The sequence below is a fragment of the Corylus avellana genome, chromosome 10, assembly GCF_965113065.1.
Source record: "Corylus avellana chromosome 10, dhCorAvel1.hap1.2, whole genome shotgun sequence".
NCBI lineage: Eukaryota > Viridiplantae > Streptophyta > Magnoliopsida > Fagales > Betulaceae > Corylus > Corylus avellana.
Genome location: NC_142499.1, coordinates 19,625,554 through 19,646,695, shown reverse-complemented (window position 1 = coordinate 19,646,695; position 21,142 = coordinate 19,625,554). Strand labels below are relative to the sequence as shown.

At 39.1% G+C, this 21,142-nt stretch overlaps 4 protein-coding genes and 1 pseudogene across 4 annotated transcripts; 4 read left to right on the top strand and 1 right to left on the bottom strand.

Moving 5' to 3' along the window:
* Positions 1–661: 661 nt before the first annotated feature.
* LOC148583471 (protein LATERAL BRANCHING OXIDOREDUCTASE 1-like) lies at positions 662–4,323 on the top strand (annotated as a pseudogene).
* Positions 4,324–4,660: 337 nt separating this feature from the next.
* Positions 4,661–7,481, bottom strand: LOC132192221 (hsp70 nucleotide exchange factor FES1). The gene is made up of 6 exons (XM_059607495.2): positions 7,235–7,481; positions 6,990–7,132; positions 6,833–6,883; positions 5,961–6,182; positions 5,749–5,851; positions 4,661–5,532 (listed from the first exon to the last, which is right to left on the bottom strand). Exons 1-6 carry the CDS (start codon positions 7,318–7,320, stop codon positions 4,956–4,958), a joined length of 1,182 nt encoding a protein of 393 aa, XP_059463478.2. The 5' UTR covers positions 7,321–7,481; the 3' UTR covers positions 4,661–4,955.
* Positions 7,482–9,671: 2,190 nt separating this feature from the next.
* LOC132191547 (E3 ubiquitin-protein ligase RDUF2) lies at positions 9,672–11,735 on the top strand. Its single transcript, XM_059606636.2, has one exon. The coding sequence runs from the start codon at positions 10,063–10,065 to the stop codon at positions 11,185–11,187; it is 1,125 nt and encodes a 374-aa protein (XP_059462619.1). The 5' UTR covers positions 9,672–10,062; the 3' UTR covers positions 11,188–11,735.
* A 1,002-nt stretch (positions 11,736–12,737) lies between these two features.
* Positions 12,738–14,784, top strand: LOC132191548 (uncharacterized). Its single transcript, XM_059606637.2, has 2 exons — positions 12,738–14,143; positions 14,459–14,784. The coding sequence occupies exons 1-2, from the start codon at positions 13,857–13,859 to the stop codon at positions 14,595–14,597; spliced, it is 426 nt and encodes a 141-aa protein (XP_059462620.1). The 5' UTR covers positions 12,738–13,856; the 3' UTR covers positions 14,598–14,784.
* Positions 14,785–15,763: 979 nt separating this feature from the next.
* Positions 15,764–19,447, top strand: LOC132161847 (amino acid transporter AVT1D-like). Its single transcript, XM_088511223.1, has 10 exons — positions 15,764–16,038; positions 16,432–16,718; positions 17,157–17,371; positions 17,679–17,859; positions 17,946–18,165; positions 18,284–18,419; positions 18,602–18,767; positions 18,852–18,895; positions 18,987–19,049; positions 19,139–19,447. The coding sequence occupies exons 1-10, from the start codon at positions 15,854–15,856 to the stop codon at positions 19,232–19,234; spliced, it is 1,593 nt and encodes a 530-aa protein (XP_088367349.1). The 5' UTR covers positions 15,764–15,853; the 3' UTR covers positions 19,235–19,447.
* The last annotated feature ends 1,695 nt before the right edge of the window (positions 19,448–21,142 follow it).

Genomic DNA, 21,142 nt, shown 5'->3' with positions numbered 1-21,142 from the left:
GCCAAGGCTTTTGTACTACCAACTCTAGATGAATCTGCAACTGATGCACTTCTTCAGCTTCCTTAATCTCTTCCCAATCTCGACCTTCAAAATACATATTCTAATTTTCAAACGTGAAGATCCCTTATGAGAATCCGCTTGCTCAAGTATTTTGAAGATTAAGAACCGGGTTTTCTCTTCCCTGTCTTCCAACTTCGAGTAAGCATATGGGCTCCTGAAAAGACCTAGTTTTTTTGGGAAATCCATGGAAAGTGCAGAGATCAACAATCCTGAAGCAATATTTGAAGGAGTTGGGTTGATGAGTCATATGGTGATGAAGCAGTGCTTGTGCACCAATGTTTTGCAGACAAGTAATCGGAGATAAGAAAAAATGGCCAATGAGGCAATGAGCATTTCCTCCCTTATAAGGGTAAGATTTAGGTTCAATACCTACTGAATATGTGTAAGTATAACAATAAAAAATTGAATTAACCTCAGATTATTATTATTATTATTATTGTAGTAGTTACTATTACCATGTTTATTATTAAAGAAAACCTTTGGTGTTTCTGAAAGGAAAGAGAGAGAGAGAGAGAGAGAGAGAGAGAGAGAGGAGAATAATTCTATTGGAACAATTAGAAAATACAGAAGACATCTCATGTCAGTTAACCAGTAGCTCCATACCAAGATTAAGAACCGTTGGAAAACGGTGAGAACATCCAAACAAATACAAGAAGTACACCAAATAAATCATTCACTATCCAATCCAAACAGAAGCGTCCCAGCAAACGAATCTTCCTTTGAGGGGAAAATAAGATCCCCTTTAGCTGAAAAATAAGATCTTATTATGACCAGTGATCATTAGAGAATTGGGCTACAAATTCATGGGAGTATTGGGACGGACCGATGGATGATTCAAATTTCAAAGCCAAAGTATTCAGGCAAAATAATAGACATGGATTCCAATATTAAAGCATTTGTAGAGGAAGAGTATGTATATGCACTATCTCTACCAGTGCCAAATGTTCAAGAAATGGTGAGTAGGGACCCTTTGGAGCTTCCTGAAAGATATACAAGGAATCATGAAGAGATGCAAAATAGCATAGATAACTATCATCTTTCGTTTGAGATTCCTGTCATTGACTTATCATTGCTCTCAAGAAGCTGGATCTTGCATGCAAAGACTGGAGCTTCTTTCAGGTAATTATATTCTCCGTATCTATATCTGCACACCAAGTGAATAAAAGGGTATATATGCTTAATGTACTACCAAGTTTTTTCACAAAACCAAAATGATTTCATGCGATGGGTGTCAAGTTCATCGTTTTCATAATTAAAACAAAGCAAAAGGAGACTCTTGCTCTTGTTGCTTTGTCTTGTTGTCCTGTTTGTTTGTAATTTGCTCAGAAAAAGAAAAGGGAAAACTCTGATCACCTTCACATTGAAAATACATTGCAGGTGATCAATCACAGGGCGGCAAGAAATGTGTTGCAGGGTATGAAGGACGCTGGGTGTAAACGAGCCGAGCTTGAGCGAGCTTCCCTTGTTCAAGCTTGGCTCATTTAAATTTTACTCGAGCTCGAGCTCGAGTCGAGCTTAAGGGCGAGCCAAAAAAATCGAGCTCGAGCTAATAATAAGTCGAGCCGAGCCAGCTCGCGAGCTGGCTCTTATATTTAATGTTTTTGTTTTAAAAAAAAAATTTAACTTCAAGTACTCTTAAACGGCTTAAGAAGTTAGTTTGCATATGAGTATTTGCTTAGCGTAGCTAGTCGAGTATGGAGCCTGAGTCAATGCAGCAAGGCATTTGGTTTCAAAGAGAGAGGATATGCATCATTTTATAGATAAGCAAACTTAGAGATTGATGTTTTCTTAACAATGTGGGACAAGTTAACAAGTTGCACTCAGACTGCATTGGGACAACGCCCCCTACAAAAAAATATTTTTTCAACGTCTCTCTCAATCCCCCTCACTAGTCACAACGGATCTTCCACTTGAACTCTTATTTCCCACTCTCTTACTCTCACTCACCAGACATGTAGTGATAGTGTTTGGGTCTGTTTGATTCATCAATAGTTTATGCCTTTCGCAATCTCCCTCAATAGTTTCTACTTGATTCTTCTTCCTTTCGTTTGGATCTGCTCTAATTGAATCGAGGTTTTTTTAATGATTGCTCTCTCTCTTTCATCACGAATGGTCTAGAATTTTTCATTCTCTAACGCTTAAATATAAATGCAATTTTAAGGTTTTAATAATTATGAGATTTATAATTAATTATCTATTACTTAGTTTATATATATATATATACACACACACTCGAGCTTATACGAGCTGTTCACGAGCTTAGCCGAGTCGAGCCGAGCTTGCTTCGTTTAATATTCGAGCCAAGATTTGTGTTCATGAAGTGCTTCATTTAATATTCGAGTCGAGCACGAGCCGAGCTTATGCGAGCCGAGCCCGAGCTTGCTCGCGAGACGCTTCGCTCACTTAACAGCCCTAGCTACGGCTGAGTTTTTTGAACTTCCACTAGAAGAGAAGAACAAGTATTCAATGCCTGCAAATGACATACAAGGTTACGGACATGCGTACGTGGTTTCTGAAGAGCAGATACTCGACTGGTCAGACGCACTTATTCTCGTTGTTTATCCATCCCACTACAGGAAGCTAAAATTTTGGCCAGAACAACCAAAGGGACTCAAGTACGTTTCCCATATGTCTCTCTCTTTCAAGACCTTTCTAGAGAGCTTCTTTGTCTCTCTTTCTCTGTGTTTTTTATTCCACCCTTTAACCCCTTGATCCTCCCTTGCACATGCCGACTGGGGAGGAGACAGGAGATCAGCCTCCTCCCTCTTCTTCCTCCTTCACTTCTCTTTCTTCCTATTCTTTTCTTTTTTTCTCTTTTCTTCTTGTGTTATCTGCAACTTAGAGGCCGAATCTGCTGCGTTTTCACTACCTTCTCCACCTACGCGCCGACCATCCTTCATCTCCCGCCTCCATCCACCGGCGTGCGCGACCCAGACATGAGTGTGTTGCATGTGTCATAGTCCCAACAACTCCACCTTTGGCCACCCGTTAGATCTACGGCTTCCTCTCTATTTCCATTTAAATCAACATAGTCGGTACCCTCTTTTTTTCTAGAATCCCAGATCTTGTTACAAATCATGTTGCGATGTTGCCTATGCCTTCATTGCTGAGTACCTCTCTCACAGAACATCGTGGTGGTGCTCTGATCCAGTCGATTCTAGTGCCCTCTCTCCCGTTGTAGCCTCTAAACTCGCTTGCTACGCCAATTTGTGTATATATAGGCAGTTACAACTTTAGACTGCCACATCAAACCGCCAATTATGACAACCTTTTTCCTGACCAGTGAGCCAAGATTCAAATGGGTCAAGCCAATCTTTTGCCTCATTCCCAATAGTCTTTAGGATCTATGTGCACAATACTGGCTATTTTGAGTATTTGTTGCATTGTCCACCTACATTTTATGTTGAATGTATGAATCTTTCTCCTTCCCCTTCTCCCTTTGTATTTGTTTACGGGGAAAAAAAGTACGGTTTGATAAGTATATTTGAGAAAACTAGGTGATTGCAGAAAGATCACATCAATGCAGGGAAGCCATTGAGGCGTACTCAACTGAACTTAGAAGAATCGCAGTGGAACTCCTAGGTTCTCTATCTCTGATCATGGGGATGGACAAAGATGCTCTGCTTGGGCTGCACAAAGAGTTGGTACAAGCCTTGCGTGTAAACTACTATCCTCCTTGTTGTAATCCCGATAAAGTACTGGGTTTCAGTCCACATTCGGACTCTCAAGCACCATAACCATACTCATGCAAGAAGATATCGTAAGCGGCTTACAAGTTAAACATGGAGGACGATGGGTGCCCGTGAAGCCAACGCACAATGCTCTTGTTGTTAACGTTGGAGATGCTGTTGAGGTGCTTGTCCACAAATCTGTTTAGCATCATAGCAGCCCCTTTCTTTTTTATTTGAAGTTGTTGCTTTGTTGTTGCAATGGCAGATATGGAGCAATGGCAGGTACAAGAGCGTTGAACACAGAGCTGTGACAAACGAGAACACGGCAAGGATTTCTTATGCATCGTTTATTGTCCCACACGACGATGTAGAAGTTGAGCCATTTGATCATATGTCGGATGGCGGAAGGTCCTGTACTAGGATGTACAAGAAAGTTAAGTTTGGAGATTATCAGAGGCAATCTATGAAAAGAAAAATGGAGATTATCAGAGGCAATCTATGAAAAGAAAAATGGAGGGAAAGGCACGCGCTGACTTCGCAAAGATTGAAACTTGAGTGCATTCCAGCACCCTGGAAAAAGTATTGAGATCCTCTGCTTCTTCTCTTCATGTATCACTTTGCGAGGCGCCTCTGCTTTGTAAGAATGCTTTTTCTTTTGTTTTATGGGCTATGTAACAAACGTTCTTTCTTATTTCTTTCTTTCTGTCTCAACCATAGTTCCATGCACTTTGTAGAATGGAGATCACTATATAAGTTTTTATCATAACAGAAGATTGAGCTTTACTGTTTAGAGCAGCAACCAAAACCAAAATCACAAGTGAAGATGAAAAGTTGAAAAATACTAGATGTCAAAAAGTCACTAATGTGTCATACATCAACAACCATATTTGCCACACAATGTTGAGCAACAACCAAATCCAATCCTCATCTGTCACATAATTTCAGGATACCGGACTTCACTGAAAGATATTATATCAAATTAAAGCAAAGGCAAGTGAAAATTATGGCATACATTCCCTAAATCCATGAGTGCAGACAAACCAGGAGGTAGATGTGAGGAAAAAGTACACACCAAAATGTACAGATGCAACAGGGGATAACAAAAAATCCCACACAACAAAGCTAAAAGCTAACTGAACCACATACCAGTTCAATAAAGCTAAAATCTAACTGAACCACATACCAGTTCTATCTATTCACTGTCCATTCGCATCTTTTCTAGCTTTATCTATTCAACTGTCCATTGGAATCCTCTCCTGCACCCGAGTTATTCCGACTGTCTGCAGTCTCAGGAGGAGGACCTGGCCCTAAAAGCAAAGGAGTCTCTTTCTTTTTATCACTGGGGCTCTTATCAGCAGAAGGGTTTGCCGCCCACGCTCTAAGAGGAGGTTCAAAATGCTTGCTGGCAACATCGGGCGGGGGTGCATCTTCCCCAGGAAGAACAAGAAGCCCCTTCTCTCGCAGAGAGGATGGCTCATTGTAACAGGTATTCCACAGCAAGTCTACAAGATGCCTCTCATCCTTAGCAGCCCCAAGATCTTCTGGTGACATCAAGGTAATACCATTGATCCGTTCTTGTAGAACTTGCTTCAATTTCTCATCTTCTTCACCTAGTCTGCCATCGTCCCCCTTTGTCTTGTCTCGAGCAAGCTCGAGAAGGCCCCGAAGGGCAGCTTCTCGTACCTCTGCATCTTCACTTGAGGCAAGGTGCATCATTATGCGAGGAAATCCTAGCTCGCTGACTACATTGCAATCTGAACTATTTTCATGTATCAGGTAATGGATCAAATTGAGGGCTTTCCTGAAAAGTGGTTATTTTCATAAGAAATTAGGACTGATGAAATTAACCGAACATAACAGTTACTGAATATGCATGTCAAAATATACCAAAACCAAATAAATTTGAATCTGGACTCTCTCTCTCTCTCTCTCACACACACACACACTCTCTTTAATTTTCACACTATAGATTCATTTACAACTAAAAATTAAAATAACAACATAACTAAATACTCACCTTTGAAATCTCACACTCTCGGAACCTAAAGCATCCCTCAAGGCTGCATAACCATTTGCTAGACGGAATGCCGTGATTCCTGGTTTGTTGTGCCGGATTAAAGCTGAAGAGCCAACCCCAAGGCAAAATTTACATGATTATCAGTCTAAGCGCACTCAATTAAAAGGTTAACAACAAAGACAGTTCATCAAAGGACTGAAGGTGGTACTCACAAGATATTGCCCCAAGTGCTTTGGTTCGAGCAGTTACATCAGGGTCCGAAGAAAAATTAGAAAGGAGAGGTTCTAAGCCATTTGCTTCCATGACTAGTTTTTGACTGTGGGGGTTGTTCTGGACAATAGTTGTTACAACTTCTGCAGCCTTTGCTCGAATGTTTGCATGGGGGCTTTTCAGGTGACCAAGAAGAGGAACCAAACCACCAATTGAGTTCAGGTCTGTTGCATATGCATTACCGACCAAAGCAGCAGTAAGACAAACAAAGAAAAAAAAAAAGTTCACACAGCAAGTATAGACAAGCTGCTAATGAAACAAAAAATTTACACCTCAAGTTATAACATGCAATTTTATCAACTGATGATGACCAATACCATTATCATAAAAAGATCATGCAAATTGAAGTGAGTTTTAGCTTAAGCTAGCAGTAGATGGTAATGACATTTTATGGGTGATTTTTTGAAAATATTTGCATGAAGATCAATTTGACAACCTCTTTTTTTGTTCTTTTTATATGCTTCCTGAGGGAACAAGTAATAATACTCCTTGTAACAAGTTCATAGAATGCATAAAAGAAAGCTACCATCAGACATAGAATACATAACAGAAAGCTACCATCAAACATCTAGCAAGGGCTAGATGATTAGACATGTAAGTGTCAAGCACCCACAAAGCCTGGAGAACATATCATTATACAGTCGTATAGTACCAACAAAAGGCACTCTACCATCAAGATATTCACATTATATATGTTTCAACACTCAAAAACCACTCATTTGCATATTATCAGTTATGTACCACCGATACAAACCACCGAATCCACAAATATATCATCACAGGAGAAATCTCACAAAAGAATGTAAGAATTTACCGTTGGCCATGTCGATAGACTCGACGTGCTCTTGCAGCTCATCCAACATATCTACCAGTAGACAAAATCATAAAACAAAATGAAAACTTGAATAGAAAAAAACAAATAAATAAAATATATAAAAGGGTCCGTGAAACTAGGCTTTTTGGGATACTACCTTCAATATCACCCGGAGAAACTCCTTGAGCCTCCAAGACTTGCTCAGGAGTTTGCATAACCAGAGTAATCTCTTTCATGCGCTTAATCACATCAACACTCTGTGCTTGCATAGCTTCCATGAACCATTTTCGATCCCCCTCACTTTACAAACACAAATTAATCAACACCCATTTCATTAAAATTGAATAATCCAGCACCACTAATACAAATATTTCTCAAAATCTTTGGTTGATCAGAGGGTACCTTAGATTGCGAGTGGGGCGAGTACCATCGGTGTGAGCGAGGCTCCATTTGAGCAATCCTTCCCAGTTGGGTCCATCTTCAGCCATTAGCACTATCAAAAAGGGATCTTCTTCTTCTACGCTTGTTACGAAGGCAGCTGAGGTACAGAGAAAAAGCCTTGCAAGATGATTATAGAGTCGTATATGTAGAGCAGCAAAGAGATGGTTCGGGAAACCTTTCGGATTGCGAGAGAGCGGTGCAGATCAGAGGGGTAAAGTCTAAAGAAAGAAAGAGACACGGTCGTGGGCTTGACTTCGCTAAGGTTTTCAGGCCCAATAAACGTTGGGATATTTTGGAAGAAAAACCTGGCCCGCCACATATAAAGGAAAAAGTTTGTGATAATTTAGCTCTTATTTAAGGGTTTTTTTCCCCTTATTTAAGGCAAGGTTTACTGGTTTAGAGATGATAATCCTGTGTGAAAGCATTCTTTGTCTATATTTTGGTGCAAATCAATTTATTTTATCTTATTAATGATAATCTAATAATAATCGAAAAAAATTATTTCCAAAAATAAAATTTATTATCTATTAGACCTTGTCAAAGCGATCTAGAATTATTGAATCACCATCGTCTCGTGTTATATCTAAGACCAAGAGTTAATTGTGTTAAGAATGTGGTAGTATATTAATTCATACATTATTTTTGTGAAATGGGTTACTTCCAATTAGTTTTTAGGAAGCATTCCCACTTTGATTAATAATAGCTTTTTTAAGCGCCAAGCATTCCCCGACTCTTTCCTCTTCCCCTCCTTTTTCTTTTTGCTTCATTTTCTTTTGTTATAGGCTCAAGCACCACCATGCTAGGTGTGCCATCAATCATTTCTGCCATGTCCTTTTTTGAAATTGATGGGGCTCTTGGATCAAACTGTTTCAAAGCTTGATCTTCGTCCCTCCATTAGACCCACCTCGACAAGTACCCCTCCATTGTGCTTACCGGCCCCACCGGCTTCCAACAACACATGCCGCTTTTGATTTCGACAACTCTGCGATGGATCGTGACTTGCACATGCTTGCGCGTGGTTTTTTTTCATACTCTAGCCATAATCATCTAGCAGCCTTTCTCCAGTGGTGTTTTGTGGGCTTTTGTGTATTTTCTTTATTTTTCCCTGTATTTTGTGGTCCTGGCTTGTTGGGTTGAGAATGTTAATAATTTTCTAGCTTGCAAGTCGAGGAGGATGAGTTTCGGCAAGAGGATGTTGCTACCTATGTATCGGATTGAGTCTGTCTAGAGCAGACCTATTGTTACAACTGAAGATTAGTCATGGGTTAACGGATTTTGATGTCAGAGATAGATGTTAAATGTCAGATTGTCATGTATGTATCTATGACTTGTAATCTTGTAACTTAAACTATGAATTTCTTAGAGCTTTTGCTCTAACATGTAAGAGCTTTATGCTCGTGATCATTCATCAATTAATGAAACTGAAATGATTTCCCTTTAAAAAAAAAAAGCTTTTTTCTTCTCTTTTAAAATAAAAAATAGTAAAAAAAAAACAATTTGAAATACAAAATGCTCATAAAAATTTAAAAATATTTCGTACTTATCAAACATTTTTTCAAAAAAAAAAAAAAAATGTACTCTCTAAAATTTCTTAACAAATTAAGCTAATACAAAAGTGAGGGTGTTTTTTTGTTTTCAGTTTAAAAAATTGTTGATATCACATAAATGTGAAAATAATTATAAATTTTTATATTTGATTTATTTGTTAATATTTTTGTCTTAAAAAGAAAAACAAAAGAAAGAACGAAAAAGTATTATCAAACAAAGTTACATTGTTAATTTTTTTTTTTCTTATCCATTTTATCTTTCCAAAATAAAAATATTAACAAATAGATTAAAACAAAACACACTCAAAATTATTTCTATTTTTATGTTAGGTGAACATTATTTCAAATAAAAAAAAAAAAACCTTCAAAAAGCATTATCACAGAACAACCACATGTTATAAAAGAATGAAATTAGGAAATGATGCTGATGGAAACGTGGAATATTCTCCGTATTAAATTACTGATAATTTTGTCCGTTACTTGACGCTCTTTCTCCATTAAAACACGGGTGGCAAAGCGATATTCAGAAGCGACGTCGTCTAAACAGATAGGCGAGGTCGAAACGTCCTTGTCCGGTTCATGTCAACCCTGGCTGTGGCTCATACAAATATGACGCTGACCGGCCGGTCCACATCACCCTTACCGCTTTGGTAGACATAACGTCGACACTGACGCCGTCATGTACCAGCGTTCAAAATCTTAACACGTACATCGAACTAGAAGCATCCACCACTTATTTATTCTTTTACTTTTTTTTTTTTCTTTTTTTTTGTGTGTGTATTTAAAAAGAAAAAGGAAATGAAAATAATTTGGTGATTAAAGCGTAAGCTCTACGCTTGAAGTGACGCGCTTTCACCGTAGAGGCTTCCACGCTACCCTTAAATCCTTCAGATTTTCATTTCCACCTCAATCCCTCTCTCTCTGTCTCTCTCTTCTGTGGTTGTTCAGTATTTTTTTTCCTAGGGAATTAGGTTTCCCCTGCTTTTCGATTCTTTGTCGATTTCCCTCCCCCTGAATTCAATTTCCCTGTTCTCTTCGTTCTCCGATCTCTAAAGAGAAAGAAGAATCTTTTTTCCTCTCGTTTGCAATCTCATACCTATTCTTGGTTCTTTAGCGTCGAAAGCTCACCTAAAGCTTTCATCTTTGACCCATTTTCACACAATTGACCAAGAAATTGAGGGTCTTTTGCTTCTATTTTGAGTAAAAAAGAAAAGGGGATTTAGGGTTTCGTTTCTTACAACGATGGCTTCGATCGGCTCGTCGTACTGGTGCTATAGATGCAACCGATTCATCCGGGTTCGGGTTCGGGCCCAAGACACGGTCATCTGCCCCGACTGCAGCGGTGGGTTCGTTGAGGAGATCCGGACTCCGACGAGATCTCCGCTCCACCGGTTTCCGGCCGCCGCAATGTACATAGATCCTAACCCGCCCAATTCCGATCACAACCCGATCCCAAGACTCCGCCGGAGCCGGAGAAACGGCGGGGATCGCTCACCTTTCAACCCGGTCATCGTCCTCCGAGGGCCCGCCGACGGAGGAGGAAACGAACCTGAAAGAGGAAACTTTGAGCTCTACTACGACGATGGTGCCGGGTCGGGGCTCCGGCCTCTACCGGCGAGCATGTCGGAGTTCTTGATGGGTTCTGGTTTTGACCGTCTTCTGGACCAATTGGCGCAACTGGAGGTCAATGGGATAGGTCGGTTAGAGCAACCACCGGCTTCAAAAGCCGCCATCGAGTCCATGCCCATCATCAAGATCGTGTCGAGCCACGTCTCGACGGAGTCGCATTGCGCAGTGTGCAAGGAACCGTTCGAGCTCGACTCGGAGGCGCGAGAAATGCCCTGTAAGCACATCTACCACTCGGACTGTATCCTCCCGTGGCTGTCGATGAGGAACTCTTGCCCGGTGTGCCGGCACGAGCTGCCCACCGATGTGCGTGGCAGGAACTCGCCGGAGAGCGATGGGGGTCGAGACGAAGAGACGGTGGGACTGACGATTTGGAGGCTGCCAGGTGGTGGGTTCGCGGTGGGGAGGTTCACTGGCGGGATTAGAGCCGCGGAGCGTGAGCTACCTGTGGTTTACACAGAGGTGGATGGTGGGTTTAACAATGGTGGTGTTCCCAGGAGGATTTCGTGGGAGACGAGCGTGAGAAGCTCAAGGGAGAGTGGTGGATTTCGCCGGGTGTTTCGTAATTTCTTCTCGTTCTTGGGAAGGTTTAGAATTAGTACTAGCTCATCATCATCAGCCTCTCGTTTGAGTTCTGAGCCGGGGATAACGCGAAGGAGTGGCTCTAGTGCGGTGTTTAGTCGTTCGTGGAGGAGGCGCCGAGGCGGCCGGGCTTTGGATTTGGATGATAACAGATGGTGAATTTTGATTCTTTAATCGGTTTATATATTCTTTATCTGCTAGGGTCTCTGTTTTGATACCTAAACTGTTGCAGTAAGACAACATTTCACAACTTGTATATTGTATGATCTTACTTGCTGTACATAACAACACATGAGGCAGAGTTGAGGAATTTATCAGTTTAAAATTCTGTGAAAGAGAGAATTTTGGAACTGGCCAGTGACTAGATTTCACGCTAGTGGAAGATGGAGGAGAAGATATAGTAAAGCAGTTAGAGTGGGCTTCAGAAGTTGTAGAGATGCTTGCCCCGCCAGTACTAATGTTAAGACTTGCTTGAGTTCCACCAATGTTTTTTGTTACAATAGTAACACTTACATTTTTTTTCGTTTTCTTTTTCTTAATTTCCTTGTTGGATGCAGTTTGATATGTAGGATTCGCTGTTCCTTATAGAACAGCATTGTGTGCAACATGATATATCTCTCTCTCTGTGGTCTCGTGTTATTTTGGATGTACTTGACTCAAAATGCCAATCTTAATAACAGTGGGCCTACTTACTGGGATATGCCAAATTTGGTTTCCGTGGTTCATGTGATTGGTTTCCTCGAAATCTAATGTCTACTGTAATACGTTTTGGATCAGAAACGTGTATTTGGGGATGGGACCATTTTCAACTGTTACTTGGAGAATTATTTATCAAAAAAAAATTATTACATGGAGACTTGGAGGTAGCAAATGTCACTGAATCAAGAGTTAACCAGGAGACCTTGATCATCGTCTTGTAGTGGTAAGTTTTCTGGAATCAGGTGTTAGATAGGATCCATCCGTAGCCTATTGTTTGAGTAGACAGCTTGGACTATATTCATATGAGGTGGCTCTTGATAAGCCTGATACTACTCGGCTATCATTTATTTGTTTTCTTCACCTATTCTTTAGATGAAGGGCGTATGAGTCGATTTTATCACATTACCCTGGATACCGATTTGTTTTCTTTTTGATAATTCTTCATAACTGAAGATTAACAGCAGGAATGTGGGCTGCTGCAATAGTTTGGCATCTTTGCCACAGGTCGATTTGCTTAGTGTATTGGTAAGGAGAAGGGTGAGATATAACACCATTAATCTATTTTATTTTTTCATTTGAAATTATGGTTGTCATATCCAAGAGAAATGGCATCATTTTCCATGTCCTTGGAACAAGATAGATTGGATAGTGTTCAGCTCTTTTTGTGTTTTTCAATGCTATGCAATCTGGTTATTTATTTGAGCTGCTTTTGCTTATGTTGAATGGGTATTACCTTAGGCAGAGAACTTTAGTTAGATTATGTTACGAGCATTGTTGAAGTTCTAAAATAAGAAGAGGATTAAATAAATATAGGTCGGTGAAAGAATGTAATCCAGCCTGTTACTTTGGCAGAAATGTCTCTTCTGATGGATAAGAGTATAATACAGTGTATCATATTGTTCTAGAATGAAGACAATCATGTGTATCTTCTGATTGAAAAGTCTTACTGATGAGGAAAAGAAAGCTGGAAGCGGAGAATCTATGTGCATTCCACCAGTGAAGTGAGTTGTATAATACAGTGTGCAGGCAATCTGGAAGGAGCGGGCCAGCTTTGGGATTCAAATGGTTACAGATTGTGAATTTTTAATTCATGTTTTGGTGGAGTTGAATTTCATGTTTCCTTTTTTGCTGTCACTTTCGGATACTGTAAATGTGGCGGTATCCCTGTTTGGAAAGAGCACATTAGTAATTTGTTTGATAAAAAGCACACAAGTTTTTAATTGGTAAATTTTTAGTTTGAGGATGTATGGAAGGAGAAGATAGTTATGCAGTGAGAGTGGGTCTTCAGTTATGATTTCTGGGTACTCAAGTGGTATGCTTCCCGACAATACATATCTGAATGCTCCTCTCTTTTAAAGAATGATCAGATTGTCTACCCAGTAATACATACATACGGTTGGGAACGGGGCTGTAGTCATTACTTGATTGTTGCAAATGTCGTAAAATGACAAGTTCAGCAAGAGACAGTTTCATATCCCCGAGTTAAAAAGACTTTGTACTAGATAATGTCGAGCTGTTGTAGATGCTACTAGGATGTCACTTATTTGTTTTCTTTACCTTTTTGGGGCATTGAAGGCGTCAGATTCAATACATGTAAATAAGTGGTAAATATGCAGCAGATGTGGATTGTCAGTCCTGATTTGGTTTTGAAGTTCCTCTGCAGTTAAAAATATGCAGTATGATGGTAAGAAAAAAGGGTGCCACAAAAATATTCTGGGGATGGATTACCACAGGTCAGTTTGCTCTCATCCTATTTTTGTGAAGAGCAATTTAAGGCTAAGTCTTACCTTTCACGATTCCTTATTGAAACCATTGATGCTCGAATGTGCAAGCAGCTTTAATATCTTTAGGCTTTAGCAACTAGAACAGAAATAATATTAGAAGTCATAACATATGCCTTAACTTGGCTTCCTACATGGTAGAAGGAGTTGGGACCCATCCTTATCCAGAATATCACTGGAATCTTGGTTTCTGACGTGGCCTTATCCAAGTACTAGCATGCAAAACCCTGCAAACACCCTAATACAAAAAGCTTGCAGCGTGTCATTATAACATCCAACAACTCCAACCCTGGTCACCCATCTCTCCAGCCTATTCAACTGCACAAAAAATAATTAGAAGTTAACAAGATGGTATCAATAGTTCCTCTTCAGGCCATATTTCCCACAAATGCACACAGGCAATCGACATTTGCAGATGGCCCTTCACATGCTGGCTTTTGTGCTCCACCATCGATAAGCGGTTCAACAGCCATATCGTGGAACAGGATTGAGATAAACAAGAGAATGAGATCTTCAACTGTGGTTGCAGCTGTTGGAGATGTATCCGCTGATGGCACCAACTACCTGATTGCCGGTGCTGCTGCAGTGGCCCTCCTTGGGACTGCCTTCCCTATCATATTTGCCCGCAAGGACGTGTAAGTACACCTCCCTGTGAGATTGGTTTTTACTTTTTTGCCTTTTTCCTTTTCCCCTTCTGGGTTATATGCTGCAGCTGGCTTCTTCAATTGATCTCACTCATGCTAATTGCATACAACAGGCTGGAAGGTAAAATGTTTTTTTGAGTGCAGCTCTAAGATGTGTGTGAGTTCATCATTGTCAGGGAGGTGAACATATGAGGAATCCTATAGATTTGGCCAAATAATGAAACACCCAACAAAATTGGGTCTAAGATTGGGATGATTTGTTCATCATTTCACTTTCTTTGTGTGTTGTATATATGCTTATCACAGATGTCCTGAATGTGATGGAGCGGGTTTCGTCCGGAAAGCAGGGGCGACCTTGAGGGCAAATGCGGCACGGAAGGACCAGGCTCAGATCGTATGTGCTCGTTGCAGTGGCCTTGGCAAGCTCAACCAAATTGACAAATAGATTACCTCTGTACCATTGTTTTTGCTCTGTAATTTTAATCACACTTTGGCTGTTAAAGCTCTGACTTCCCTCCTAAAGCTGCTACATCAAGATCTCCGAGAAGTTTTATATATTTGCTGTTGTTAAAGTGTTATTTACACGGTGTATATTTGCTGTTAATCTAATTTTCTTCGTCCTTTCTTTCCCCTGTTAATATGTTTAAAACTGTGTTCTTTGAATTCTGGGGTGTGCACACTCCGGATAAGAGTAGTGCAAACTACTTTTTTATTTTATAATTATTTTACAATGCTGAAGTGGTAGTCTTAACTGAATCAATCCTAGCTATAAAAAAGAAAAAGAAAAACCAAATGCCATACACTCTGGTCCGCCCCTAATTGTCACACCTCTTCATTTTGATCTCATCCTACTAAAACTTATATGATGGGGTCCCTCATAGTATTTAATGCATCGAGAGTGATTTTTTGGTTAGTTAGGGGAATCACGCTACACAGGCTTTAGGGATGAAGGATGATGAATAAAATTACTCTGATTTAAAATGGTCTTCATAAAAAATAAGAGTAATGCTGCATATTCCAGTCTTGTCTCACCTCTATTTCGTCGGGTTTATGTGGCAGTTCATTAGCCCTTTGATCAACTTTTGTTTGGAAAAACAAATTAAGGGCCGATGAACATCACATCAATGATCAATCTAATGAAATGATGGTGTAGCATGTAGCATTAAAAGACGACACATGGACTTTGTCCGCATCAAATATCACCAGCCACGAGCAAAAAATAAAAACTAAGAACCTTTAATAGCAATTAACCTAAATAAAAAATAAAAATAAAAAATAAAAAATAAAAAATCAGAGAGAATACCAAGACAAAACTAACAAAAGAGCTTTAACTTCGGATCATGTCGTATTTCTCCCTTGCACGGCTGCATTTGGTCATCAACTCTAAAGACCGTAAATTGTGTTGACACATGTATGCATTCTCTGATTAGCTCGGTTTCTTGGTCAGTTTTTAGGCAGTTGAAAACAAACCAAACCAAGCAAAACTAGCATCATTCCTTTTGTTTTGGTTTCTGTTTTGCAGTAACAAGTTTCTGGTTTTCTTGTTTTTGTTTTACAATATTCTCTCAACCGTATCAGTCTTTCCCTGTTTAACGTTTATGGTGATTGGTTTTGAAGTTCAAAACAGGCTCTAGAGAAATAGAAATGTTTGATGAGATCATGTTTGTGTGTAATATTTGAATCCCACGTGGAGAGAGTGATATGAAACTGAACGAGGATTTGGGACCGGACCGTGGGGATGAATTCCAAACCGACGATGAAGAAAACGAGGCGGAAAGGATCTGCTGGCATGAAGACGACACTGAATCCGAGGACACAGTTTCTTCAGGAAGCCCATCTGATAAAAACATGTACCTTAGCAACTCCTCATGGCCTCAGAGCTACAGGTACGTACGATATCTACATTTTCTATCTTATCATCTATTTGATTTGGAGGCAAAATTTCAAAAGAACTGAAGCTGGAAAAATAAAATAGACAAGTATATGGGTTCTCTTTGAACATTCTTCTTCTTTTTGGTTATTCAACAAAAATTGTTTCTGCCTGCACTGATCTGCTACAACCCTGCAAGTTAAAAGGCCAAGCGTGTCAAAATTGAAGCTTCCATCATTGGCATTTGCATGCCATCTTGTTATTAGCATCACCATATAAACAAATATTTAGTAACAGGCTGACAATGCTATATATGGGGTGAATCATGTTAAGCCTAAAAGAAACATAAAAGAAAGAGTAAGCGGATAGTAATCTAAATTTTTCTTCGTATTTCGGGGAATATGTGCAGGCAGTCAATGGACATGTTTACAAGTGTGACCCCTCCTCCCTTCATTAACTTTCTAAGGGGGAATAGCTTGACAGGAATAAGCAGCGCCTTTTCTACAGCATATAAGAGGCCACAATCGTCTGAGCTTGGCTCTTCACCGAGTAAACCTCTTATTTCTGGAACAAGTTTAGACAAAGAAGAAGTGCCTACCTATACACAACCTGTGAAGTTACCTGCATCCAAATTTTCTATCAGTGAATTGCCACCACCGCAGGAGCAGTGTTCATTTGCTCAAGCAGTCATTAATGGTAAAAACAACCCTTGATTACTTACTCTTTAGTTTTATCACTATGTCTAAACCAAATTAGTTTTTCTGTCTATCAAAGACTTAAAAGCTTCTAGTACCTAATTGCCACTCTTCTTTATTTCCCTAAGTACTAATTCTTAACAAATATTAATACAGTAACCATTTTTTTTTTAATATTCCGATTAACAGAACATAATCCTTGAACTTTCTTTTATAAGTTTAAGATGGACTACATATCCACAAGCTGTTCCCATTGATCAGTCCTAGTTCTAGGCTCTTCATCTACACATCAAATCTTTTCAAACAACTTTTTTCTTTTGTAATTTTTTTCCTCTGCTCTTCTTGATGTACTCGTCAAATGAGGCTAATCTCATTGGTTCCAGAGTGGTATCTCTGTAGTTTCCTCTAAAAACCAAGATCCTGATTTCCTTTTAAGCAGGAATCAATGTTCTATGCGGCATAGGACTCTTGACAACTCCATATGCAATCAAAGAAGGAGGATGGTTGAGCCTCATCATACTCCTGATTTTCGGTATCCTTTCTTGCTATACTGGATTTTTATTGAAGCGGTGTTTGGAAAGTTCTCCTGGACTCCAAACTTACCCAGATATTGGGCAGGCTGCTTTTGGCTTAGCTGGTCGGTTAGGGATAGCTGTAAGTCCAATACCAATATAAAATGTCCAAGTTTTTCACAAGCATACTTGTATGTAATAAGCATATAACTAATGTTGTCATATATGCATAGAGCATGTCTGCTATTGAGTTTGCATCTAGAAGCATATACCTCTCTTGTTAGAAAGCCAAATTGACACTTGGGTTCTTTTCCAATGCAGATAATTTTGTATGTAGACCTATATGTAAGTGAAAAAATTCTTCCCTAAATGTAATTCATGGTTCCCTATATGTTTTGGTAACATGCTTTTTCATTATGCTCTGAAAGGTGATTACCTCTGGTATGTAGGCATCTTGTGTGGAGTACATTATTATGATGAGTGATAACCTGGCATCATTGTTCCCAAACACCCATCTTAGTTTTGCTGGAATCCGTCTTGGTTCTCATCAAACTTTTTCCATCTTGGCTACACTTTTTGTTCTTCCGACTGTTTGGCTTCGAAATCTGAGTTTGCTCTCATACCTTTCAGGTTTCTTGTCCTTCTTGCAATCTCATCTTCATTTTTGAATGCACATCTTGCTATATAGCTGCTGATCTTAAAGGCTCTTTGTTCAGGTGGAGGAGTAGTTGCATCAATCCTGGTGGCACTTTGCTTATTGTGGGTTGGGGTGGTGGACCAAGTTGGATTTCATCCAACTGGAACAGCTTTAGACCTCGCAAACCTGTCTGTCACAATTGGTATCTTTGGTTTCAGCTACTCTGGCCATTCAGTTTTTCCAAATATCTATACTTCCATGAAAGAACCATCTCAGTTTCCATCAGTTTTAATAGCCAGGTGATCAAAATTGTTTTAGTTTGGTTAGAAATTATCCACAATGTTTCCTTAATTCACCTTTCTTGCTGGATTTTTCCAGAAACCTTATGAAGTTACATTATTTTCTCCTCTGCCACAGCTTTTCTTTTTGCTTTTTTATGTACACTGGGGTAGCAATATGTGGCTTTCTAATGTTTGGTGACAAGGTCAAGTCCCAGTTCAGCTTAAACCTGCCCAGAGAATTTGTTGCTTCCAATATCGCAATCTGGACTATGGTATGATAAGGAACTCAATTTACTTCTCTTAGTTTGTATGAGAAATACTATTATAAGTTTCTGATCCAAATACTGCTTTTCACTGTTACATTATTTCAATTGTTTGGCAGTCGTATATCAGTAAACTAAATAGCATTACTCTTTTTGTATAATTATCATCAAGTGATCAATGGGTTTTATAGGTTGTCAACCCACTGACAAAGTATGCCTTGACAATTGCACCCATCGCATTGTGTTTAGAGGAACTCTTGCCTTCAGCTCAGCTTAGATCTTACAGTGTAGTGGTTCTCATCAGAACAATTTTAGTATTTTCCACTTTGGTTGTGGCATTTACTTTTCCATTCTTTGGTGAGCATCTCTTGCACCTTATGCTCATTGGTTTTGAAGTGTTCTCTTGTCTTCTAAGCAGTTTTTTTGTCAATTGGACTGCAGCTTTTGTTATGGCGTTAATAGGATCTTTGTTTGCAATGTTAATTGTAAGTTCCCTCTTCATTTATATACAAACAATTCAATTATATATGAGGAACTTTGAAGAAATTCTCCATCTGATGTTTCATGACATGACAGGCTCTTATCTTTCCCTGCGCATGTTATCTCCGCTTACTCAAAGGTAGATTAACGAAGTTGCAGGTAAGAATTCTACATCTCTCGAGTAATTCTTCTACATCTTGATTTATGAGAAGGCGTGTGCTAAACCAGTTCTTGACTCTATTTTTCAGATTGCAACTTCCATATTGATTATGAGTGTGGGTGTGGTCTGTGTTTGCATTGGCACATATTCATCAATTACAAGAATAGCTGACAAAATAGGCTGATTGAAGGAAAGGGGATATCTGCGTGAGAAAATCTCAACTATACTGAAGAACACCAACAATTCAATGAGATTCAACCAAAAAAAAGAGGGAATTGGCTGGAGGAATGGTGATGTGTATCAGGAATGTTGCCAAGAAGAGGAAGGCTCATCTTAAGCACTTTTTAATGTATGATCATATATAGCATTCATAGGTTAATTGTTTAGGTCTTCATCAGATCCACAGCCTTTAATTAAGTCCCAATGATACACCTCCACAATTCATAACAACGTCTGCAACTGCATTATTTGCCATAAGTAGTCGAAGCAAGAAAAAATATAGGGAAAAATGCTCGAGAAGGTTGTTGAGGTATTACATTTTTTTCAAATTGCCCTAAGGAGAAAGAAAAACCCTATGTTGTGAAAGGAATAGCTACGCAGCCAGTCGGATCTATTCATGTTCAGATAGACAATTCTACAAACAGCTCACACACACTCTCACTCTCTTCTCTGCCCTCATCACCATGGAACAACTACAACCACCAACATGAACATTTACCTTCCACTAAACTCTTGAAGGCCATCACAACATATCATTCCTTCCAATTTTTAGTTTCTCTTTCTCACTTCAATGGCATTTACAAACTTAGCCCCACCTGACCCTTCTACTTTAAAAGATGGGCGCAAGGAATTAATGACCACACGGCCACCCTTACTACAACCAGGGGCGGAACTAGCATTTATACTTTTGGGAGAGCAAAAGTAAAAAAATAAAAATAAAAATTGGGGGGCATATTCTAATTTTTTTTTTTTTTAAAAAAAAAAAAAAATTCTATAGGCATTTTATAAAATTTTTGGGAAAACATGGAGGCTTGGGGGGCTTCATCTAGTTCCGCACCTGGTTCTGAGTAGGCTGGGCATTTTGGCTGCCATTTACCGTAGGTGGCTGGTAGGCAAATATGATTTTGAAATATCGGTTTTTCTGACCCAACCCGACAGCAAAATATAAATTTTTTTTTTAAGATTATGTATTTATTTAAACGACATCAATTTGTACCAACCAAAAACGACACAACTTTAGTCTTGTATATATTCGTTGCTTTCTCAAGAAACCCTAGATCTAGTTCACTTTCTTATTTCCCAAATGCAAACCAAAGCCTTCGTCTATTTCTTGGGGCCTGTTTAGGTGTACGTTTAATACTTAAAAAGTCCAGCGCTTTTAAGGGTCCAAAAAGCCTAAAAGTAGTCAAAACGCATTTTTGGCAAAAGCTTAAAAATGAAGCATTTGCTAAAAAACGGTTTTTGACCTTTTTTTTTTTTTTTTATTTTTTTTCCTCTAAGCAATCAACGGTTTTTGGCTTAAAAGCTCTATTTCTTGAACACAATCTCAAACATGCTCTGAGTTTACAAGCTTTAAGCTTATTCAACTTTGTTTCACACCGCGGTCCCACTTTATTTTTATTTTTTTCCTATGTTTGTAGTTGTTTTTTTGTTCCCTATTTTGCAAATATGCAAGTTATGAAGTAATAAGCCTTGTTGTTTTGCAGATTGCTTGAATTGAAAGCAATGCCAGAGCTAGAAAGCCATTGTTGTAGGGGCCAAACTAAAAAATGATAAAGATAATTTAAATAGAGACTTGTACTAAGATATAGTGCATCGGGTAATTACTAAGCCGTGCTTAACTTAGTTGAAGGGTTAGTAAGATTTTTCGGTTCATTACGGCTGAACATTACATGAGACAACAATTAGAAACAAACAAAAAATGTGTTGAGAAAGAAAAGTCAGCCCAATTGAACAAAAAAATGTATTGATGGTTCAAATGTGTGCAAAGAATGCTTTTCAAAAGTTCATGAGTCATGACAATCTTAATCAGAATTTTGAGTGACCGATTGATACCATCGCTATTTATGTTTGTTTGTGTTATATATATGTG

What these genes read in the sequence shown, in the direction of transcription:
- LOC132191548 (XM_059606637.2), top strand. Translation starts at nt 13,857, where the DNA reads ATGGTATCAATAGTTCCTCTTCAGGCCATATTTCCCACAAATGCACAC. An exon ending in ATATTTGCCCGCAAGGACGT is followed by an intron (nt 14,144 to 14,458) that starts GTAAGTACACCT and finishes TGCTTATCACAG; the next exon opens with ATGTCCTGAATGTGATGGAG.
- LOC132161847 (XM_088511223.1), top strand. Translation starts at nt 15,854, where the DNA reads ATGAAACTGAACGAGGATTTGGGACCGGACCGTGGGGATGAATTCCAA. An exon ending in CCATCAGTTTTAATAGCCAG is followed by an intron (nt 18,166 to 18,283) that starts GTGATCAAAATT and finishes CCTCTGCCACAG; the next exon opens with CTTTTCTTTTTGCTTTTTTA. An exon ending in CTTTGTTTGCAATGTTAATT is followed by an intron (nt 18,896 to 18,986) that starts GTAAGTTCCCTC and finishes ATGACATGACAG; the next exon opens with GCTCTTATCTTTCCCTGCGC.
- LOC132192221 (XM_059607495.2), bottom strand. Translation starts at nt 7,320, where the DNA reads ATGGCTGAAGATGGACCCAACTGGGAAGGATTGCTCAAATGGAGCCTC. An exon ending in CGCCCCACTCGCAATCTAAG is followed by an intron (nt 7,133 to 7,234) that starts GTACCCTCTGAT and finishes GTGTTTGTAAAG; the next exon opens with TGAGGGGGATCGAAAATGGT. An exon ending in TTCTCCGGGTGATATTGAAG is followed by an intron (nt 6,884 to 6,989) that starts GTAGTATCCCAA and finishes GTCTACTGGTAG; the next exon opens with ATATGTTGGATGAGCTGCAA.
- LOC132191547 (XM_059606636.2), top strand. Translation starts at nt 10,063, where the DNA reads ATGGCTTCGATCGGCTCGTCGTACTGGTGCTATAGATGCAACCGATTC.